The sequence below is a fragment of the Sus scrofa genome, chromosome 6, assembly GCF_000003025.6.
Source record: "Sus scrofa isolate TJ Tabasco breed Duroc chromosome 6, Sscrofa11.1, whole genome shotgun sequence".
Lineage (NCBI taxonomy): Eukaryota > Metazoa > Chordata > Mammalia > Artiodactyla > Suidae > Sus > Sus scrofa.
Window position 1 is genome coordinate 70,397,191 of NC_010448.4, and position 23,358 is coordinate 70,420,548.

General features: G+C 45.0%; 1 protein-coding gene across 3 annotated transcripts in view; it reads left to right on the plus strand.

The window, feature by feature from the left end:
- The window catches only part of UBE4B (ubiquitination factor E4B), a 116,646-nt gene that overhangs the window by 51,402 nt on the left and 41,886 nt on the right, over positions 1-23,358 (plus strand). For 2 of the 3 annotated variants that reach the window (XM_021095311.1, XM_021095310.1), the window contains 9 exons: positions 918-1,053; positions 6,622-6,709; positions 7,898-8,042; positions 10,574-10,802; positions 11,266-11,661; positions 12,492-12,641; positions 20,205-20,346; positions 21,361-21,461; positions 22,428-22,542. In XM_021095311.1, coding sequence (XP_020950970.1) covers positions 918-1,053; positions 6,622-6,709; positions 7,898-8,042; positions 10,574-10,802; positions 11,266-11,661; positions 12,492-12,641; positions 20,205-20,346; positions 21,361-21,461; positions 22,428-22,542 — 1,502 coding nt within the window. The remainder of the gene's footprint in view (positions 1-917; positions 1,054-6,621; positions 6,710-7,897; positions 8,043-10,573; positions 10,803-11,265; positions 11,662-12,491; positions 12,642-20,204; positions 20,347-21,360; positions 21,462-22,427; positions 22,543-23,358) is intronic. The other variant, XM_021095312.1, reaches the window with a different exon arrangement.

The window sequence follows — 23,358 nt, forward strand, 5'->3', positions numbered from 1 at the left end:
TGTCACAACAAAGATGATATCAAGGGGTTTCTTTGGCCCTTTTTTAGGACCATACCTGTGACATATGAAAGCTACCGGGCTAGGGGCTCATTCAGGGCTACAGCTGCTGGCCTACGCCACAGCCACAGCAACACGGGATCCGAGCTGCGTCTGCGACCTACACCACAGCTCACGGCAACGCCAGATCCCTAACCCACCGAGCAAAGCCAGGGATTAAATCCGCATCCTCATGGATACTAGTTGGGTTTGTTATGGCTGAGCCACAGTGGGAACTCCCAAAGATTTTTTTTTTTCTCGATCTTTTTCAGGTTTTTTATTTTCCCCAAACGATCACAAGATAAGATGTTCACTCAATAAATGGATTGATCTGTATTTAAGGACATGGTTTAGACGGATCTATTTGCACGTGTTCAACATTTTATTATGAAGCTACAGCAAAGTAGGAATTTTGTAGCAAACACTTATACACCCATCCCCTAAAGTCTGCCATTAACATTTTACTATACTTCTTTATCACGCCTCTCTCCATCTCCGTGTCTCTCTGCCCATTCATTAATGTATCTTATTTTTGATACATCTCAAAAACCATCCCAAAGATTTCCAGACTGTCATGGAAACCAACTTGGACTCAGGGACCACAGTTTGAATTCGTGCACGAGAAGGAGACGAGGCAGTTTCAGGTGTCAGGTGTCTCTCTGTTCCCGACTCACATGATGTACGTTGATAAATGATGACCTCTTGCTAACGTTCCAGTGATTTTAATGTGACTTCGGCTTTCAGTGTAACCTTCTGATAGGACTGCCTCAGCTGCCAGCTGTCACGATGGTGTGAATGCCGGTTGTGTGTGTCGACTGTGGCCATTGCCAGCAGCGTCCGTGTGACCTCGCGTGAGACTCACTCCGTGTCTCTTTGGTTAGGCGTAGCCCATCGAAGCCAGAGCAGTGAAGGAGTCAGTTCTCTCAGCAGCTCGCCCTCCAATAGCCTCGAAACGCAATCTCAGTCTCTCTCACGTTCCCAGAGCATGGATATCGATGGTGTCTCTTGTGAGAAAAGGTAAAGTAAGCCACTTTTCTAGTAAGCTGCTTTGCTGATTTGATGGAAGGGGCAAGTTCCGTCCCCTTTAGCATCTAGTCCAATAGTCTTGAATGTCAGTCCTTTGCAAATGAGAGCTCACTTGATTAAAACGGAAAGGTCTTTGTGTTATTCTGAAATGTTCTTTGTACCTTTTTATGTTTTCGGTGTGGGAATGTCTTTTATGAAATAATGGTACGGGTGATTAAAAAAATGGTCTTTAAAAATGTCTGTATGAAGTTGCCACGTATATGTCCGCCCCTAAAAAATTTCCTCAATGATCACTGATGGGTGAAATTTTAAAAGTTTGGAAAGGCATACAGGCAGCAAGCCAGATAATTCAGGCTGATTGGGGTGTCCCAGAGCAGGGCGTGCCTGTGTAGCAGGTGTGCCTTGAGAACTTCTGTGTGCCTCGGGTATGGCTAAAAAGGAGGGAAGAAGAGCAGGGGTGAAATAAAGACATTTACAGATTTAAAAAAACAAATAATGGCCTTCCCGTTGTGGCTCAGTGGAAACGAATCCAACTGGTATCCATGAGGATTCGGGTTCGATCCCTGGCCTCGCTCAGGGGGTTAAGGATCCAGCGTTGCCGTGAGCTGTGGTGTAGGTTCGCAGATGTGGCTTGGATCCCGTGTTGGTATGGTGTAGGCTTGGCAACTGCAGCCCCGATTTGACCCCTAGCCTGGGAACCTCCTTATGTCATGGGAGGCAGCCCTGAAAAGCACAAACAAACGAACAAAAGCTCCCTGATGGTCTGCCACCCGAAGATCCCAACTTTTAACAGATGCAGTTTGAGAAGAAGGAAAATGATCTTAAGACTCATGTCTGAGATGCAGGGAGGACAGATGAGTCAAGAAAATAAGTATGTGGTAAATCTAAGCACTGATGATAGAAGGCAGTAAGAGCAGTGTGTAAGCTCCCAAAGGGGAGAGAAGTCGGTGATCAGGGCGCTCTCACATGCTGAACTGCAGCAGCAAGTAGGCCGGACGGGAGGTGCTGAGAGCGAGCTCTCAGGTCCCTTGCGTCCTTGGGAGCGGGGAGAAGACACTGGCCAACTTTAGCTTTTGAGTTAAGACTACTTGGTAAGGGACTTCCCTGGTGGCTCAGCAGGTTAAGGAGCCAGCATTGTTGATGCTGTGGTGCAGGTTCTATCCCCGGCCCCGGAACTTGCAAACACTGAGGGCACAGACAAAAAAATAATAATAAATAAAATTAAATAAAAAATGTAAAAATGTTTGATAAAACTTCTAGGGTTACCACTGAAAGACCAGCAGGAGTGTATTTTCAAACCATTAAAGGGAAAAAAATACAATTTTTTCTTTTTTTTTTGTCTTTTTAGGGCCACACCCGCAGCATATAGCGATTCCCAGGCTAGGGGTCAAATTGGAGCTGTAGCTGCCGGCCTATACCACAGCCACAGCAATGCAGGATCCGACCCACCTCTGCACCCTACACCACACACAGCTCACGGCAAGGCCGGATCCTTAACCCGCTGAACAAGGCCAGGGATCGAACCTGCGTCCTCATGGTTACTAGTCAGATTCTGCTGAGCCAGGATGGGAACTCCAGGAAAAAAATAAAGAATGAAGTTGGGGAGGTGATGGGATTGAAGTCAGTTCAAAGAAAGGGAAGAAAAAACACAAACTTTAACAAAGGGACAAATAGTACAAAATAAGATGGTTACAAGAAATGATAATATGTCCATAATCACAGTAAATCACGGGGAGAAGGCATAGGTTGGATTAAAAACAAAACAGAACCCAATGTATTCCTGATTATAGAAGGCATACCTGAAACATTAGGTTAGAGAGAGATTGAAAAAAAAGAAAAGGGAGTTTCCATCGTGACATGGCAGAAATGAATCTGACTAGGAACCATGAGGTTTCGGGTTCGATCCCTGGCCTCACTCAGTGGGTTAAGGATCCAGTGTTGCTGAGCTGTGGTGTAGGTTGCAGTCAAGGCTCAGATCTGGCGTTGCTGTGGCTGTGGTGTAGGCCGGCAGCTACAGCTCTGATTTGACCCCTAGTCTGGGAACCTCCATATGCTGTGGATCTATCCCTAAAGAGACAAAAAATAAAATAAAAAAAATTTAAAACCCAATCAAAATTTGGGTATTTTAGAAACAGCATGCCTCAAATAATAGGTCAAAGAATTCATGATCGGAATTTGGAAGTATCTAGAACTAAACAATAACATGTATTTCATATCATCATGTGTGTGTTGGCACTTAAGTGGTCCTTAGAGAATATAGTGTTATATAGAATATATTAAAAGTGAAAAAAGTACAAATGGAATGTAAAGAGTTATTGGAAATAAAACCCCTTTTCTTAGAATACCTTTCACCTCATGTGTACGTGGCTACCTTCGCATTTCTGCCCAGATAGCATTTCAGAGAGGGTCTCACCCCATTCAAAAGAGAGAGCCTTGCCCTCTCAATTGCCTTTTTTCTGCTCTTTTTTCCTTCTTTTTCCATAGCATTTATCATTATACCGTATACTTTGCTTATGTATTATGTTTTTTTTTTTTCCTTTTTAGGGCCACACCTGCAGCATATGGAGGTTCCCAAGTTAGGGGTCCAAACAGCTATAGCTGCGGGGCCTACACCACAGCCACAGCAACGCCAGATCCGAGCCGCATTTGCAACCTACACCCAGCTCATGGCAATGCCAGATCCTTAACCCCCTGGCAAGGCCAGGGATCGAACCTACAACCTCATGGTTCCTAGTCAGATTTGTTTCCTCTGTGCCCCAGAAACAAATGTTTTTGTGTTATGTTTATGGTTTATTATCTTTCTTCCTCTAACTGGAACAGAAGTTTCACAACTCAGATTTTTTTTCTTTTTTTTTTTTTTTGGTCTCTCTTGTTTGGTGGCTTCTCAGACACCTGGAGTGATGCCTGCAGAGAACAGGCACTCAGTAGTACTTGTTAATGAAAAAGAGGATTCTGTGAAAAATATAAATATGCAGAATGCAAATGCATTTGAAAATTTGGGTGAAAATCAGATTCCTAGAAAAACATAATTCTTCCAAAATTTACTCAAGAAGAGAGAACCTGAATAATCAAAAAAAAATGCAAAATAGGAGTTTCCGTCGTGGCTCAGTGGTTAATGAGTCTGACCAGGAACCACTAGGTTGCTGGTTCAATCCCTGGCCTCGCTCAGTGGGTCGAGGATTGGGCGTTGCCGTGAGCTGTGGTGTAGGTTGCAGACGCGGCTCAGATCTAGCATTGCTGTGGCTCTGGTGTAGGCCAGTAGCAACAGCTCCAATTAGACCCCTAGCCTGGGAACCTGCATATGTCGTGGGTGCGGCCCTATAAAGACAGAGAGACAAAACAGACAAACAAAAAAGTAAAATAAATGGAACCAGTATTTTGAAATTTTCCAAAGGAAGCACTTTACTCATGATTTTATTGTTAATTCCACCATTCCATCTTTACACACATTTTTCCAGATAACTTTTAAACTTACCAACTCAATTTTTGTATACAATATGACCTTGATATACGAAAGCAGACAATAATGTAAACGAAGAAAATTAAGGACACAGTCATCACACCTGTCAACATATTTGCAAAAACCTTAAGATATTGACAGATCAAATACTGCAGCACATGAAAAGCAGACCAAACATCAGTGGGTGCCAGGATAGGGCTTCCCATGGGCCAGCACAATAGTGATTCAAAGTGTCGTTAAGGGAGGACCTTTGGGCCGCTAGTAATGTCCTTTCTTAATCCTGGTACTGATCACATTACTGTGTTTCCACTGTGACACTTTATTTAGCCAAACCCATATCATCTATGCACATTTCCGTATGTTTCCATTAAAAGTTTAGTTAAAAAAATAATGTAACTTGACCATGTTGGGTTTATCTTAGGAACACAGGGATGCATTAACATAAAAAAACCTAGAAATAGTATTCTCCACCTTATCTATTAAAAATAGAAAAGCCATATGATCCTGGCGGCTGCCAAACTTTGGTAAAATTCAATGTCGATTCATGATAACAACCTGAGCAAGCAGGAGACAGAAAGGTGCATCCTCAAACCGACAGTAGCGCAGAGACAGAGCGCCCCAAATATTGCATATGCTCTCCTGCATTTCCAGTGTCCTTTGCAGTTAGATTGGGGCCACGTAACTAGTTCTGTCCAGTAGCCCTGTGAGTGGAAGTGACATGTGGCACTTGTAGGTGAAGGCCGTCGAGCCGATGTTCCTCCTCCATCCCTCTCTTCTCTCGCTCCAGTGACCTTGGAGGCTGTGTATTGCAGATGGCATAGATTAAAGATGGAGTAAGGATGCTTCACGCTCATCAGACTTGGCGTAAGCGAGAAATAAACCCTCATAGTGTTAAGCCTCTGAGATTGCAGGCTGTATGTGTTCCCGCAGCATATAGCCTCTTATTCTGACTGATAGAGGACACCTGCCAAAAAAACTGCAGCCCCTCTCGTACTCAGTGGTGAGAAATTAGAAACGTTCTCTTGAAAATCGGGAGTAAGAACACAGTTGACCGCTGTTTCTGCTTCTATTCAACGTGGGATCCTGCCCAATGCAGGGAAACAAGTTAGGGTTGGAGTGGAAGAAACAGAGCAGTTATTATTTGGAGACGAAGTGGTTATCTACCTAGTAAGCCCCGTATGTACACAAACAAGGTACTTGTCAGAGGCCTGTATCGGAAATCAGTTCCAGGACTATGTACTAGCAACAAAAAATTCAAAAACTTAATTCTTACAAAGGTGCCTTTCAGACTTTTATTTAAAGATACATGGTACCTAGGGATGCATTTAGCAAATGAGGTAGACGATTTACAGCAAAAAATTATAAAAGTTCATTATAACTTCTTCATTACTTGGAGAGAGGTGCGTGGTCCATGGATGGGTCAAGACTGTAATGATGTCATTTCTCCCTGATTTGATCTCCGAGTCAGTAAAATTCTAGTCACAATCCCAGCAGGATTTTTAAGGAACTTGTCAAGCTGATTCTTAAGTGAGTCAGGGGTGGGGTGGGGGAAATGACCCACAAATGGGCACCATTCTTCTGAGCTAGAGGAACAAGGTAGCAGCATTGACCTAGCAGGTCCCAAGGCTTATTGTCAAGTTTTCCTAAGTATGATAAGAGGGTATTGGCACCGGGCCAGGCAGGTTATCTAATGGGACAGAAATTAGTATCCAGAGAGACCCGGACATATGTGACAATAGGACATATGACATAGGTGATTTTATATTGGTGGAAAAAGGCTGATCTTTTCAATACATGGTGCTGGAAGAATTGCTTATTTAATGTGGGGGAAATAATACATGTACTCAACCAGAGTTTGTAATCAGGCTCTGACTGATCATATCTCATTTAAAAAATAGTATGTATAGCCACATCTCCTAATTTTTGTTTTTGCAAGTGAGCCTTAGAACACAACGGGGGAAAAATATTTTCAACGAGTGTGGTAGAATTTTGCTTTTCCTGATTTTTATCGAGATTTTAAAACTCTTGCTCAGCCAGCAGCTGTGGCATGGGGTGGATATGGAAAAGGTCAAAGATTGATGTTTCTTTTATAATTAAAGCCTGTCCCAGGTGGATGTGGATTCAGGAATTGAAAACATGGAGGTGGATGAAAATGATCGAAGAGAAAAGAGGAGCCTCAGCGATAAGGTTGGTAAGAGATGAAGCCCTTGCTTCCGTCTGTCGCTACAGGTAATGTACGTGAGCACTGCCCCATGTCCTTTGTCTCTGAGCCTGTTCAGAAAGGGCTGGCTCACACCAGCAGGTCCTATTGAGGTGATGGGGTGTTTTTTCTTTTGAGGGAAAGCCTTGATTGCCCTTATTAAGGAAAGGATAACGCAGTCCTTACTTTTTTTTTTTTTTTTCATTTTTTAAAGTGTTATTAAAGTATAGTTGATTTATCATATGTTAATTTCTGCTGTGCAACAGAGTGATTCCATTATACATGTACATACGTCCATTCACTTTAAGATTCTTTTCCCATAAAGGTTAGCACAGGATATTGAGTAGCAGGACCTCTCTCAACTCAGTCCTTTTATCTGGTAAAAGTCCTTCAGTTCTCATTCTTTCAGGTCCATGTTTTATCAGTAAATGATAGTACTTAATTTAGAGCTAACTGAGTTTTTTCTGTGGGTCTTTGATTGCTTAAGTAAGTAGGTCACCACATCTTTGGCAGTGTTCTGAGGTTAATTAATGACCGGGGATTGAAGCAAGGAGAGGTGGGGTCCTGCAGCAAGTAGAAGCCCTTTGAAAACAAGAGGTTTTTATATTTTGTTGCCATCTGAACTTTAGTTCCCTATATTAAGAAAAAGGGTTTTATGTGTGTGTCGAACTGGTACAGGGAGAGTAATTGCATCACTGTGTATTCAGTAGGTTGTTAGCGTTCAGCAGCATATGTGCCTCCTGGTGGTGCCGTGCTTTATTTTGTATAGTCTCTGAATGTTTATGCGGTTCTTTCATTCGTGGTATTGTATCTGTGAAGGAAAAGCAGTGAGGAACACTACAGTCTGGAAAATTTTCTTGAAAAAAAGTGCTTGTATATCTAGACTGCCAGCCTGGTCTTCTAGCGTTCAGAAACGTAAACCCGTGAAGTATATGCACATCCTTTACCACGTGTCTACCGTGGCACCTCCTGATAGTGACCCTGCAGCTCTGTACACCCGCCCAGTAGAAGGGAAAGAAGTGACTGTTCACCCCAAATGAATGAGTGAATAGTTTTATGGATTTCTAAAATATCCGCATTAGTAAATGAATTAAACCAGAATTAGGTATTTCTGTGAAAGTCTACTCAGACCTCCCACTACGTGGAATTAACCCCCAAATCTTCTTCTTCACAAGGAGCCTTCATCGGGTTCTGAAGTATCTGAAGAACAGGCCTTACAGCTGGTCTGTAAGATCTTGCGTGTCTCCTGGAAGGACCGGGACAGAGATGTCATCTTCCTTTCCTCTCTTTCGGCACAGTTTAAGCAGAACCCAAAAGAAGGTAGGCGGCAGGCCCAGCTCACTGATTTCAGAGTTCCTAATGGAAAGCCAGAGTGGGAACTCCTTTGTCTTTCTCCTCTGTCCACATTTATTCTATCTTGCTTTGGGGGTTTTTTGTTGTTGTTGTTGTGCTTTGTTTGGTTTGGGTTTCTGTTTTTTTTTTTTGGCCACCCTCTTAGCATCTGGAAGTTTCTGGGCCAGGAATCAAACCTGAGCCATAGCAGTGACAACGTTGGATCCTTAAGCACTAGGCCACCAGGGAACTAATTTTTTGTTTTTTTCACAGCTGCACCTGCAGCATATAGAAGTTCCCAGGCTAGGGGTCCAATCAGAGCTGCTGATGCCAGCCTGCACCACAGCCACAGCAACGCAGGATTAGAGCCATGTCTGCAACCTCTGCCACACCTCACGGCAATGCCAGATCCTTAACCCACTGAGTGAAGCCAGGGATCAAACCTGCATCCTCATGGATCCTAGTCGGATTCTTAACCTGTTGAGCCACAATGGAAACTCCTACAGGATTCAGTTTTAAGAAGCTACACCAAACCATACTTGTAACAAAGTAATAAAACTCTTAGCAGGAGGCCAGCATTATGGAACCCTCACTTTTCTCTCCAGCAGATGTGGTAGAATACAGCAGAGGTAGGAGGGGTGCCCCCCGGGGTGTTCTCTTGCCTATCAATAGGGTCTAACCTCCCTGATGGCAGCAGTTTTTCTCTGGGTTGCTCATGGACATATTCCCCTCCTGCCCCCCCCACCTTAACAATCCCCCAGTAGATGTATTTTATTTATTTTATTTTATTTTGTCTTTTTAGGGCCGCACCTGAGGCGTATGGAGGTTCCCAGGCTAGTGGTCCAATTGAAGCTGTAGCTGCCAGCCTACACCACAGCCACAGCAATGTGGGATCCAAGCCGTATCTGTGACCTACACCACAGTTCGTGGCAATGCTGGATCCTTACCCACTGAGCAAGGCCAGAGATTCGAACCTGCATCCTCATGGACGCTAGTCAGATTTGTTAACCGCTGAGCCACAACGGGAACTTTGTAAATCTTAAGATTCTCAAATCTATCTGGTACATATATATGTGGTAATTTTTTTTTTTTTTTTTTTTTTTAAAGGCACCTGTGGCATATGGAGGTTCCCAGGCTAGGGGTCTAATTGGAGCTATAGCTGCCGGCCTCTGCTACAGCCATAGCAACGCCAGATCTGAGCCACGTCTGCAGCCTACACCACAGCTCATGGCAACGCTAGATCCTTAACCCACTGAGCGAGGGGACTTAACCTCATGGTTCGAAGTCAGATTTGTTTCTGCTCTGCCACAACGGGAACTCCAAGTGGTAATTTTTTTTTTTTTGGCTATGCCTATGGCATGTGGAAGTTCCAGGCCAGGAATCAAAATGCCACATGTAAGTGATAATTTTTTAAAAAACAAACCAGGTGAGATAGTTACATGGGTTAGACATTTTATTTATTTAATAATAGTTAAAATCTATCTCAGAATTCCCTGGTGGCTCAGCAGGTTAAAGATCTGGTGTTGTCACTGCTATGGCATGGGAGCTGCGGCACGGTTTCCATCCCTGGCCCAGGAACTTCTGCTGCATGCCACTGGTGCAGCCAAGAAAAAATATATATATTTTGTAGGTCGAAGCTGTGGCTCAACCACAGATCTGTGGCTCAGGAACTCCATATGCTACAGGGCAGCCAAAAAAGGAAAAAAAAAAAAAAAAGAGAAAAAGTATATAGATACACAGACATACACACACACATAAAGACCTATAGTAAAATACGTGGGAGCTACAAAGAATAAGAAGGAAGCTAGAAAACAGAATCTGCTCCAGTAAGTCAGGTGGTGACTAAATAGTAGACCCTTCGTAAAATACTCTGAACTTTGCACTCAGTAGTTGTACTGTATATATTTAAAATATATATATATATATATATATGTATATGTGAAGAAACACTAGCCCAGTTGCATTTTATTGTGAAAAACTATTGTCTGTGGTTGATAGTACAGTTAATATCTATCCGCAGTGACTCATCAACAACTGGGCTGCATTTTTTTTTGAATAAGCTTTCTACTTTGCAATAATTTTAGATTTACAGAAAAGTCCTAAAGATAGTGCAGGGAGTTCCTTTATATGCTTCACTCGGTTTCCCCTCATGTTACCATCTTACACATAACCATAGTGTATTTGTCAGAACTAAGATATTTTGGGGGTGGGTAGGGGAGCAACACCCACAACATGGGTAAGTTCCCAGGCCAGGGATCAAACCCATGCCACAGAGGTGACAACGCCAGATCCTTAATCCACTGAGCCACATGGGAACTCCCAGACCTAAGATATAATAATTAACTCAACTCCGGACCTTATTGGGATTTCACTAGGTTTTCTACCAGCATCTTTCTCCGGTTCCAGAATCCCATCCAAGATATCGTCCTGAACTTCCCTGGTCCACATTGGCTTATTTAAGGCCCGTGTGTACGCGGAGAACCATGTGTAACCTCTCGCTCGTTCTGTGTTTCCAACAGTGTTCTCAGATTTTAAGGACCTGATTGGCCAGATTTTAATGGAAGTACTAATGATGTCCACTCAGACGAGAGATGAGAACCCGTTTGCCAGTCTGACAGCCACATCCCAGCCAATCGCAGCGGCAGCTCGGTCACCAGACAGAAATCTCCTGCTCAATGCCGGCTCCAATCCAGGAACGAGCCCCATGTTCTGCAGCGCGGGCTCCTTCGGCGCCAGCTCCTTGTCAAGGTCCGTGTGGCTCGCGCACACCCGAGTGGTGGGAAAATAGCCGTGGAGCATGTGACAGCCAGGAATGTTCATTCCGGGCCCGAGTCCTAGAGACCGTGGCGTGTGTGGTCTTTTCGGGGATGGGTCGACTCTTTGCAGGAGGTGTTGTCTTTTCTAGATTGGTCTCTTTCGCTTTCCTTGGTTAGGCTGTTGGTAAATCAAATTTAGAGATAAATGGCTGTACATAGAATATTATTCCCAGGAAAGAAAGCTCTCTCATATTTTACGTGTAGGTTCTAGATCCGCCCTGCAGTTAGAGCACAGTTATTTAGACAGGTAACTAGAAGATTTGTTTACCTGAATGCTTAGGGATAAGAGGTATAATTATACTATCCTTTAAAAACACAGTATATTCTATTTTAGTTATTTTTCTCAAGTTTTTCTCCGATTTTCTCTTCTTTCCTCCCTCTCTCAACTCATGTAGCCTCTATGAAACTAGTCCAGCCCCCCGCACGAGTTTCTGGAGCTCTGGGCCCATGACGAGTCCGCCTTTGGCCTCCCCTTCCCGGGCAGCCAGCCAGGCAGCCCCAGGTCCTCATGGCGCGGGTGCCGGGGCTCCGGCAGGAAGCCAGTCCCCGTCTCCGCGGTATCGTCCCTACACGGTCACCCACCCCTGGGGGTCTTCTCCCTCTCCTGCCCCGCGCGCCTCGAGCCTCTGCCTTCTGTCCGGCTCCCCAGGCCTCCCCACCCTGGCTAGTAGCCCTCAAGCAGTGCCCGCCGGCTCCTCCGGACCGAGATCCTCCAGTGCGGGGCCGCCTTTGCTGTCCGCCTCCCCCGGTGCTGTGAGCAGACGGCCCGCCTCCTTCAGGAGCTCCCCTAGGTATCTATGCAGCAGGAGAGCCGGGTGTGTGTGTGCACTGCAGGGAAAGGAGGTTAACACGGTTTGGAAGAACTGTCGTGTGACACTGACCTCAGTTCTGTGTGTTTTCTGCTGTGTGTCTAACTTAGTGTGGGAGGCTTGCGCCCCCAGTCCGTGCTCCTGCCAGGCTTTGATAACATCAGGAAGTATGAGTTGTGCTTTGGGGGGGGGGGGCTGTGCCCACAGCATGTGGAAGTTCTGGGCCAGGGATCGAACTCTCACCCCCAGCAGTGACCCCAGCAAGGTCCTTAACCCCTAGGCCACTGGGGAGCTTCTTGGGTTGCTCCATTCTGCACCCCTTCCCTTCATTCCCTCACTCTTCCTGCTTCCTGTGCAAAATAAAAGAAGTAACTTAGTTGTGAAATCTAGGTCACACGTCACTCCTCGTAACACATGCGTCTCAGAGACCGTAGCAGTTTGTGTTTGAGAGTTTGGGGCTCACAGGCCCACGTTTCTGTTTTTGTATTCTTGCCCATCATAGTTGAAATACAGTCAGACCAAGGGCTTGTGGGACCAAATCCCTCACCTCTGGTCACTGGGGCTGGGCCAGTGCTTATGCCTCCACACTTTGTTTTCAGCCCCTTAGAAAGAAGCAGCACGGGAATTCCATTACTCCACCCCCTCCCCCGCCACGTTCCTGTGCGTGTATGTCGTGGAGGTGAATTCGTTTTCTGCATGTCCGTAGGCAAAGCTTTCGCATAAGGTTTAATGAATAGGCCAGCGATTGCAAAGCTTTCCTTCTCTTATTCTGCCTTTGTTCCCTGATGACCTTTTTCCTTTTGTTACGGTAGTATGTACGACACCCCTTTCTCCTTCCTCTTCCTCGCACTTTCTGGGGACAGTAGTGACGAAGATGGAGAAGAAGATGGTGATGGTGCCGATGGTGCTGATGAAGGTGGTGGTGGTGGTGATGAGTTTTCTTGTGTCCCGTTTGGGTCCAGGTATCAGAGGAGTGGAGTCTTACCCTGCATGTGCGTAGGTGCTTAGGAACTAACTTTCATAAGCCCTCATTAGATGTGTGCCTTGCATCCAAACAGGATAGGGTCCAACGAGGTGGCCTGGACCGCTGAGATGTGCCAAACGTGCATGTGTCTAAAACCTCAGGACCTTTTCATGGGGTGAGGTGGTGCACAGGAAAATTTTCGTCGTTGTTTGTTGCCTGGCAAGTTTGGAGGAAAACGTACATCAGATCATTTGTCAAAAACACGAACAACCGTTGAAAGGGCCCTATTAAGTTCGTTCACCGTCAGATCTAAAATGAGAGACCCTTCCTTTATCTGTTGCAGGAGAGTTCTTGCACACTGCCAGATATGGGCAATAGGTAACTCTGGGAGGCATGTTTTCTTATGTTTGGTGGCATGGATGGCTCCTGTTTAGGAATGGCAGAGGGGCTGGGATGTGTGTGTGTGTGTATTCTCAAATGTCTGTCTGTCCATCCCTCTCTGGCTCAGTCTGGACAGTCCATCAAAGAGCACATGGGGTCACTCATACTGTCTGGTGTAACTGTGTTTCTATTTTCACTTTTTTTTCTTTTTAGGGCCGCACCTGTGGCCCATGGAAGTTCCCAGGCTCGGTGTCAAATTGGAGCTGTGGCTGCTGGCCTGCACCACAGCCACAGCAGCATAGGCTCTGAGCCTCGTTGGTGACCACAGCTCGTGGCAACACTGGATCCTTAACCCACTGAGCGAGGCCAGGGATCAAACCTGAATCCTCATGGATACTAGTCGGGTTCATTACCACTGAGCCACAGTGGGAACTCCATCTGCTTTTACTTCTGATATTAAGTTTTGCTAGTCACCTCCTTGGCCTTGGTGAAGCCACACACTTTTTGTCTGGACAGCATGTGAAATAGCAGCAGAGGCCAAGACATAGTTCATGATGTTGCTGAAAGTTCACCCCTGAAAACAGAGTTAAAAAGACAGCTTGGGATTTCTAGGTGACTTTGAGCAAGAAAATATAATAGCACCTTCTTGCTAACCCTCTGACTCATTGTCTTAAAATTTCGCTCTTAAATCAAAGTTTCTTCTGGACCAGTTGGTGTTTGTGCCCAGCGCTATTCAAAAATAACTCCAGGCTATAAATAGACAGCAGTAGGAGTTAGGTACCCTTCATTAAATTTGACAGTGTTCTGAAGAATCATTAGAGAGTACATAAAGCCAGAGGGGAATGTGGGTGCAAGGGTGACTGTTGACTCCGTAAGGTTGATATTTGTATTAGGTTGAAAGTTGTATCACTCTTTCTCAGGTGAATTTCCCAAAGGTTGAAGTGTTTTTTCATGTAGATAAAATCCTGTTCCATGATCATAGAAATGGAGCAGGCATTCGTGTTAGCAGTCGACTTCTATGTATATGATAAAAGTCCTCTGTCGTCTGTTTTACTGTAAATTATCTGTAGGATAAATGCTCTTTCTCCCAGGCCTGTTTAATTCCAATGTTCTCTGACAAAGATATCAGATGGCCTGCTGCTTATTTTTTTTTTTTTTTTTTTTTTTGGCCATGGCCTGTGGTGGCTTGATTTTGTTTTTGTTTTTGTTTTTTGTCTTTTTGCCATTTTCTTGGGCCACTCCTGCAGCATATGGAGGTTCCCAGGCTAGGGGTTGAATCAGAGCTGTAGCTGCCAGCCTACGCCAGAGCCCCAGCAGCTCGGGACCCGAGTCGTGTCGTGTCTGCGACCTACACCACAGCTCACGGCAATGCTGGATCCTTAACCCTCTGAGCAAGGCCAGGCATCAAACCCACAACCTCATGGTTCCTAGTCGGATTTGTTAACCACTGAGCCACAACGGGAACTCCTATGGTGGCTTGATGTTGAATCTCAGTTCCCAGACTAGGGATTGAGTCCCGGCCGCAGCAGTGAACGTGCTGAATCCTAACCACTAGACCACCAGGGAGCTCTCCCCCCACCTTTTTTTGCGTGCTTCTCTTACTAACTCCTTTCTAGACTTCTAACATTCCAGCCTTGCCTCAGATCTAGGTTCCATACCTACAAGGAGAAACAAAACTTACTGATTATGTACTCATAACTGCAAATACTGAGGATCACGTGCTAGGCCTGCTGTCTGATTTCAGCACACATTCTCCGCACCCCCCATCCTCACAGCCCCACCCCTCGTAACTGCCGGGGAGGGGGGTCAGAGGGGGGTTTGGCTCGTGACTAGAACAAGGCAGAGCCCAGAGCTCCCCTGCCTCCCACCACACCGTGCTGCCTCTGCCTTCTCCATTTCTGTCCAGTAGGATTTTGCTGCTGTCATTTGTCACCGGTGATTTCACTGCCCAGAGTCCATGCCTCTACTCTGGTCCTTAGCAAGAAAGTGCCAGCGTTTTAGTCCTTCTTTACAAAATTCCATTCCAGTCAATCGACAGGACCTTTGTGGGCTGTTGAAATGAAACCTGATCTTTCCAGAGTTTAGAAATGATCAATTCTGAGTAGAGGTCAAAAAGAATCTCAAAGGTTAGGGATACACGCAGACCGCGGATGAAGCAAATAGAGAGGAACCTGAGAATGCATGTAGCGGCGACCAGGAAGGAGTCGCAAAAAACATCCTTCTTAATTTGAGTGATCAACAAATGAGTTCTTTCTTTTCCCCTTTCTAATTGATCGTCTCAGGGTTTTATTCACGTTGAAGGAAGGCATTTTAACACCCATTTCTTGTCTGGTAAGATGCGTATCATAGAAGAAGCAAGCAGCAGGGCTTGTCTCAGCCTCTCCTTCTCCTGGCCCAGTGCAGTTGCTGGGGTTGTACATCTTCTGGGCAGTAGCTGGGACACACTCTTCTTATGTCATTTATAGTGGTGATGACAAGGACTAATTTAGGAAAGGTAAAAATATTCTTTCCATAGTGTTTTATAGTCCCCTATGACGAAAAGCTGTATGAATTATAAGGCACTGCTTTCTGTAGGGATGAAAATGAGTGAAGTGAGAGTTATCTTGTAATAAAGATAACAAAGGAATTATTCTGAGGAACCTTTTTCTGGTTGATGACTGGAAAGAAGTTTTTCTGGGATTCCCGCCTTGGTTCGGTGGGTTAAGAATCCAGCCGCTGGAATTCCTGTCGTGGCTCAGCCGTTAACGAATCCCAGTAGTATCCATGAAGGACGCAGGTTCGATTCCTGGCCTCACTCAGTGGGTTAAGGATCCGGGTGCTGCCATAAAATTAAAAAAGAAAGAAATTTTTTTCTTTTGTTTATTGGGTTGTGGGTTTTTTTTCATTTGTGATCTTTTTTGGGGGGTGCAGGGTACATACCCATGGCATGCGGAAGTTCCCAGGCCAAGGATCTGTGGCAACGCCAGATCCTAAATTCCGTTGCACCGCAAGGGAGCTTCCTAGATGTTTCAGTGAAGGAGATCACATCTGGAAAGTCATGAGCCTGTGTGACTTGTGAGAGGGAACTAGCAATCAGTGAGGCGCGTTGCCATCTACTCTTATTTCTGCTGGTCATCGCTCATTAGGGAGGAAACAGTGGAAAAAGTGGAAAAGAAACCTTTCCGCCTGTCTATCCCCAGACCCACCAGTGATTACCCTTTTCCCACAGAGTAAGACCCAAAGCTCTCACCCCGGCCCCAAAGTCCCTGCATCTCATCTGTATACACACACACACACACACACACACACTCACTCTCTCACACACTCACTTCCCGCCCCTCTGTGTTACCCATACTCAGCTTTGCTTTTTCTTCAGAGCACTTCTGTTTTGTTTTATTGTCTCCCCTCTGTGATATAGTTGCTGTATGAACACGGCCTTGTTCTTTTCACTTCGCTGCGCCGCCCCCAGAACCTTCAGCAGTGCCTGGAGTCCAGAAAGCCCACTGGGGACATTTATTTGTTCAGGGAATTTGCATTGCTTAGCCCTGCCCAGTGTGCCTTGGCCTTGCACTGAGAAACTACACCATTCCAATGTCTGCACCTAAAATAATAAGAAAATAGGAGGGTTATTATTCCCATTGTAGAAGAAAAGAAACTGCAATGAAATCCTTTTGAGAAACAGGTTTTCTTGATGCATTTAAAATGGAACTCATTTTTCACAGATCTCATGCATGTATAAATCCCCAGCGATATTTTCATGGTATTTTCAGAAGGATTCAGCTCTGTTTCCATTATGTGAAGTAATTACATTATTCAGTTGGAGTGTTGCTGTAGTTATCAGAAGATGGCTCACATAGTCTCCCACAGGGAGGTATCATTTTTTAGAAACTATTTAAAAGGACTGAAATGTGACATATTTCCAGGGTCATATTCCAAATGTCATAGTTGTAAAGGCATCATGGATTTTGTAACAGCATCTTAAGGAAAAAAATGAAATACTGTTTTAAAACATTTAAAAATGTCTATTGAGGAGTTCCCGTCGTGGTGCAGTGGTTAACGAATCCGACTAGGAACCATGAGGTTGCGGGTTCGGTCCCTGCCCTTGCTCAGTGGGTTAACGATCCGGCGTTGCCGTGAGCTGTGGTGTAGGCCACAGATGCGGCTCGGATCCCACGTTGCTGTGGCTCTGGCGTAGGCCGGTGGCTACAGCTCCGATTCGACCCGTAGCCTGGGAACCTCCATATGCTGCGGGAGCGGCCCAAAGAAGTAGCAAAAAGACAAAAAAAAAAAAAAAAAAAATGTCTATTGATAGGAGTTCCTGTCATGGCGCAATGGTTAACGAATCCGACTAGGAACCATGAGGTTGCGGGTTCGATCCCTGGCCTTGCTCAGTGGGTTAAGGATCTGGTGTTGCCGTGAGCTGTGGTGTAGGTCACAGACACGGCTCGGATCTGGCGTTGCTGTGGCTCTGGCGTAGGCCGGCAGCTGTAGCTCCCATTAGACCCCTAGCCAGGGAACCTCCATATGCCGAGGGAGCAGCCCTAGATAAAGCAAAAAGACCAAAAAAAAAAAAAAAAAAAAGTCTATTGATAGTATAGAGGTGATGTATATAAACCACACACCCCTTCCCCCTCGGTGTCACATTCAAAAATTGAGTTCAAGAGTTCCTGTCGTGGCTCAGTGGTTAACGAATCCAACTAGGGACCATGAGGTTGCACGTTCAATCCCTGGCCTTGCTCAGTGGGTTAAGGATCCGGCGTTGCTGTGAGCTATCGTGTAGGTAGCAGATGCAGCTCGGATCCCACGTTGCTATGGCTATGGTGTAGGCTGGTGGCTATGGCTCCAATTGGACCCCTAGCCTGGGAACCTCCATGTGCCTCAGGTGCAGCCCTAGAAAAGACAAAACAAAACAAAACAAAAAAAAGAACTCTAGAGGTCCTTTTTTTTTTTTTTCTTTTTCTTTCTTTTTCATCTTTTTGCTATTTCTTGGGCCGCTCCCGCGGCATATGGAGGTTCCCAGGCTAGGGGTCGAATCGGAGCTGTAGCTGCCAGCCTACGCCGGAGCCACAGCAACTCGGGATCCGAGCCGCATCTGCAACCTACACCACAGCTCAGGGCAACACCGATTGTTAACCCACTGAGCAAGGGCAGGGACCGAACCCGCAACCTCATGGTTCCTAGTCAGATTCGTTAACCACTGCGCCATGACGGGAACTCCTAGAGGTCCTTTTTTGATCACTGACACTGATGCACAGCGTTGGTGAGACTGGCTGCTTTTTGTCCTTGTGTTCCCAATCTGCTTCATCACCCTTAGGACCGATCTTACTTTTTTTTGGGAATCTATTAACGAATACTGGGATTTAGTCTACATTTTCCATTCCAGTTAAACTTTTGTCTTTTTTTTCCTTCTTCTTTCTCATCTCTTGGAAGTCCGTTGGAAGTGCCCTTTGGCGCCTTACAGCTCATCACCAGCATACATCCACCTCTTTAAATTTTGAACATTCTCTAGTGTATTCTCAGTGTCTTTCATTGCCCAGCCTGGCATTCTTTACACACATTGTCACTTTCCACATCTTTGCGCAATGTTTGTAAAGGTATTTCTGTTGACTTTGAGGTGTTCCACTCTAAGTCGAAACGGAATGGGGCATGTTGGCTAAGAATGAAACCCACCTTCAGTGGATCAGTGGCCACCCTCCAAGCACCCCGACTCCCCACAATTACTCCCACGCTGCTGAGGGTGCCTCGTCAGACTGGCTCCTTGCAGCTGGTGAGGGCTGGTTGATATCGAATACAATTTCTGTTTCAGAAATATAAAAATGGGAGAAGGGAGTTCCCATTGTGGTGCAGTGCAAACAAATCCGACTAGTATCCGTGAGGACGTGGGTTCAGTCCCTGGCCTTGATCCGTGGGTCAGGGAGGGTCAGGGAACTAGCGTTGCTGTGGCCATGGCGTAGGCCTCCAGCTGCAACTCCAATTCGATCCCTAGCCTGGGAACCTTCCATGTGCCACAGGTATGGCCATTAAAAAAAAAAAGGAAAATTCTAAGGCCAGTTCAGTGTACATTCCAAAGCCACTTCTGCACCCCACATATCTGTGCATGACATGCCACAGACATCTCAGTTCCTTGACTTTCCAGCCTCCGTCTGCCCCAGGCTGAAGGAGGGAAAGGTCTCGCTCAAGCTCCTGATTTTCTTCCCATTTGTCATCCTTCACATGTAATTTTTTTTTTGGAGGGGGGGGCCAAGTTTATGTTTTTTTCATTCCTCTTCATTTCAAAGATCCTGGCCTCTTCCTATGCCATGGTTAATCTTTTTCTATCTTTTATGTAAAGTGAGTCAATTCGTGAGTTAAACATCAGATTTGGTACAGGACCTCTTCTTGATGGTTGATCTAAACTTTAATTTCTTCCACACTAACCCTTGCGGTAAGGTTTGGCTTTGGTCTCAGAGAGTAGTTTTCACTAATAATAACAGAGCTCGTGTTGTTTCCTGCTTATCTCTTACAAAGCCTCGCCACATGACCTCGTCTTACCCTCACTGCAGATAAGATGAAATTCTGGGTTCAGGTAACAAGTAAGTGATAGGGCTGGGAATGGAACACGAGTCGGGATGCTTCTGAGGGCAACGATTTTGTCTGGTTTTTACTGTACTACTTCGTCCTGTGCGGCAAACATTTTGGAACATTTGTGTTGATAATACTTTCATGTCTCCTAACTGGACAGTTTTTTAAGCTCTGGACCTTTTGTCAAAGGCAGGGGAAGGTCTTTGAGATCTATACGAGACGTTAGGAAGCGGGGCAGTTTTTTCGTCCCTTATACTTTACTCCCAAAGGAGCTGATTATAGCCCTAGTGCAGGCAGGTATTCACCTCCAAGCCTGCCTGAGTACAGCTGGCCAGCATGTTTGAGTTTCCTTCAAATGCTTGGCATTCAGTGGCCGTTCTTAGCCTTCCTGGTTGTAAGGTGCTCTTCCAAGGAGAGAAGATGTTGGGTGACCTTCTTCTTGGGTCGTTTACTAAAGCTTCTTACTGTTGGACTGGGAGCAGGTGAAACAAGCAGTCAGTTCCAGGCTTGGCTGCATGGGTGTCTGTGCTTTGTTTTGGGTGCGGGGACCCTCACGGGCTTTCTGCTGCAGAAACGTGAGCTCTGCCCAACCTAGTTTATTGAGAAGAGCTCAACATCGTCACTTTTCTTTTCTCCAAAGTTTGGGAGCCTCTGGTGGGGCAAGCACTTGGGATTCCTACAGTGACCATTTCACCATCGAGACGTGCAAGGAGACAGATATGTTGAACTACCTCATCGAGTGTTTTGACCGCGTTGGAATAGAGGAAAAAAAAGCACCAAAGGTAAAATGAAACAGATGCATTTCTAAAGAACCACAAAAAAAACCATTTATTTATTTATTTGATAAGTAATTGTTTTTTAACTCCATAAGGACATTTGTTCATTAACTTAACCAGTAAAGTGGTTATTGAGGATTTCTGATGAGCCATGTGCTTTACTAGAAGCTCGGGGGTATATCAGCGAACAAAACAGATGAAGATCCCAGCCCTCATGGAACTCACATCCTAGTGGAGGGAAGTGACAGGGCCAAGTGCCATTGCCACAGGGCCACTCACATTGGCCCTGAGCGTTTATCATAGTCTGTCATAATCACAGTAACCAACGTTGATGGAGTACCTGTAGACTAAACACGGTGCTAGGTCCACATTGGCTCAAATTCTCATAGTCGTTCATTAGTCCAGTGTGATCTGGTGTGATGTAAGTATTTTTTTTCCCATTATATTAATAAGCAAATGAACCTCAGAGAGATTAAGTTACCTACTATAATGTAGGTCTTTCCTAAAAACCAAGTCCGCAAACAACCTTCAAAAAGCAGGGGATGCCTGTAATTGTCCAGAATCACATAAAATTGCAAGGCTGGGTTTAAATCAGGAAGCTGCATATTTTCTGTGATTTCATGCTGTGTTTCTTCATGATTGTCTCATCTCATTCCTGGTTCATTTTCTTGACCTGGTTTTCCCTTAGAAACTATTCCGATTGCTCCCTGTTAGTTTTGTATTTGTGAAGGGCCTCTTAGGTTTGTTGCCCTGAGTCTTAGCAAAAGCAAAGACAGTGGGCATATCTCTGAAATCCCCAAGTGGTCACTTCAAGCTTCTGCTTCATTCTTTCTAACTGTAGATTTTAGCGGAGGCTGTATGCTTGGATGATAGAGTTATTCTAGTTTTTTTATTATCAATAAAGGAAGAGAAAAGGATGCCATTTCCCAGAGCTCTATCTCTTCTGACTCTTGTCAGTTTTCAACTCTGTGGGATTATTTTCTTTGTCTTTGTAGTCCTAACTTCCATCTTTCTTTTCAGATGTGCAGCCAGCCAGCAGTCAGCCAGCTTCTGAGCAACATCCGTTCCCAATGCATTTCCCATACTGCATTAGTACTGCAAGGTTCCCTCACACAACCAAGGTATGAAAAACCAACACCTGCTTGCTGTTAGCAGGGAGGGGACCCTCTCCATCAGTGGACACAGGCTGCCCACCCTCTTTGCACCGCATTGCATAACGAACTCGCTTCCTCACCTTTGAATTGAGGGGCTGGTCGGTGAAGGTGGTCTCTGAAGCTCCTTTCTTTCTCTGAAATGCTATGAAAATAAAATACCCGCTGTGTGCTTTATTGAGGTAGGCTGTTGTTGAAATAGGTTGACATCAGGGCAAGAAATTAGGAACGTCATTTAAAAGCAGCCGCTTGAAATCAGTGGAGATACTTGACAAGCTGTGCTGACCATCACTTTCCATGCATCACATAATTTCTGTTACTCGGTAATACAGAATAGCAGGAGAGTAGGTTACGAAGGCATCACCCAGCGTACTGCCCCCCTGAAGCTTTCAAGTTGAAGCAAAGCATATTTCTGTATTTCATTTCTGCTCTGATAAATATCTGAAGGAAAAATGACTAAGTTATAATATTCATTCTGGATGATTTTATATTCTTTTCTGTTCTGTAACCACTTGTAAAACTTGTCAGAAGAAAAAAGAAAAGGATGCACCTGCACTAAAATTTTAAAATTTCCTTGTTTAATGAGTTTTTTAAAAGCCCTCATCCCCTGCTAATCACCCCCCCTTGGATGAGACATAAATAAATGAGACATAGAATACTTCAGCTTTTCTAATGCTTTATTTTTAAAGGGCTGGATAGAGAAAAAGATGGATTTTTTGAAACTTTCTATAGTTGCCCATTAAAAAGCCTAAAAAGTGATTGTCTTAACAACAAGAAGGGTGATCTTTTGCCTAAAACTGTTGACTATCGTGTCGACTGGGAGATTTGAAGCTCGACCTATGAGTGTCACCTGCTGCTGACACGATGTTCTGTATGTTCTGGTTTCCACGGGGATGAGTGGATTCATCACAGCCCTTGACTTTCGTGGGTCTGCAGGTCCATGCAGCAGCCGTCCTTCCTGGTACCCTACATGCTGTGTAGGAACCTCCCATATGGCTTCATTCAAGAACTGGTGAGAACCACTCACCAGGATGAAGAAGTGTTCAAGCAGGTAAGGTTTTGTGAGTTTGCTACTGAGCCTCTACAAGGCAGATTTCTAAAGCCACCATCTATCACAAACTTTGGGGAGTTCCCTGGTGGCTCAGTGGGTTATGGATCCAGTGTTGTCACTGCTGTGGCTCAGGTTCGATCCCTGCTCCAGGAACTTCCATATGCTGTGGGCACAGCAGCCCCCCCCCCCAAAAAAAAAGAAAAGGAAAACTGAATTTGACATCATGTGTTATTTGCTCAGAGAGATACCTGCAGTTCCAGCCTTAAGGAAATCAGGTTGACAGCTGCATTGTTCAAATCATGTGTCCATTTCACCTCATCAGTCAAGCATCAAGTGTTTTAACGTGTGCTAAGTGCTTTGGAAGATTAGAAATACAAGGCCCTGTCTCTGATTTCAAGAAGCTGTTGACCAAGAGACAACGTAAGACAGATGTATGTAGGCCTGATAAGGAGTGTGGAAAATTAGTTCTCTGAGTTTACAAAAAGGGGATTAATAAATCAAAGACCCAAGTTAGCTCATAGCTCAGCAGCAGTCTGCACATCATGCAGAAGCGTTGTCTTCTTAGCTCTAGCCTGGGAGTGTCTCCTGTCTTAGCTGCTACTTCGTTCATTAAATATTCATACATTTTTGATAGCCCAGTGTGTCAAGTCAAGTGCAGATGCAGCTATGCAACATTTGAAGATAAAGCTTAATAATAGTAAAAATAACTAATAAACATAGTCCTGAGGGTTCTTCCAAGGTGAGACTTTGGCATTAATTTTGATTACTGTTTCGTGGCCCATGTTGTAAAGTAAGCACGACGCCACAGCAGCTCTC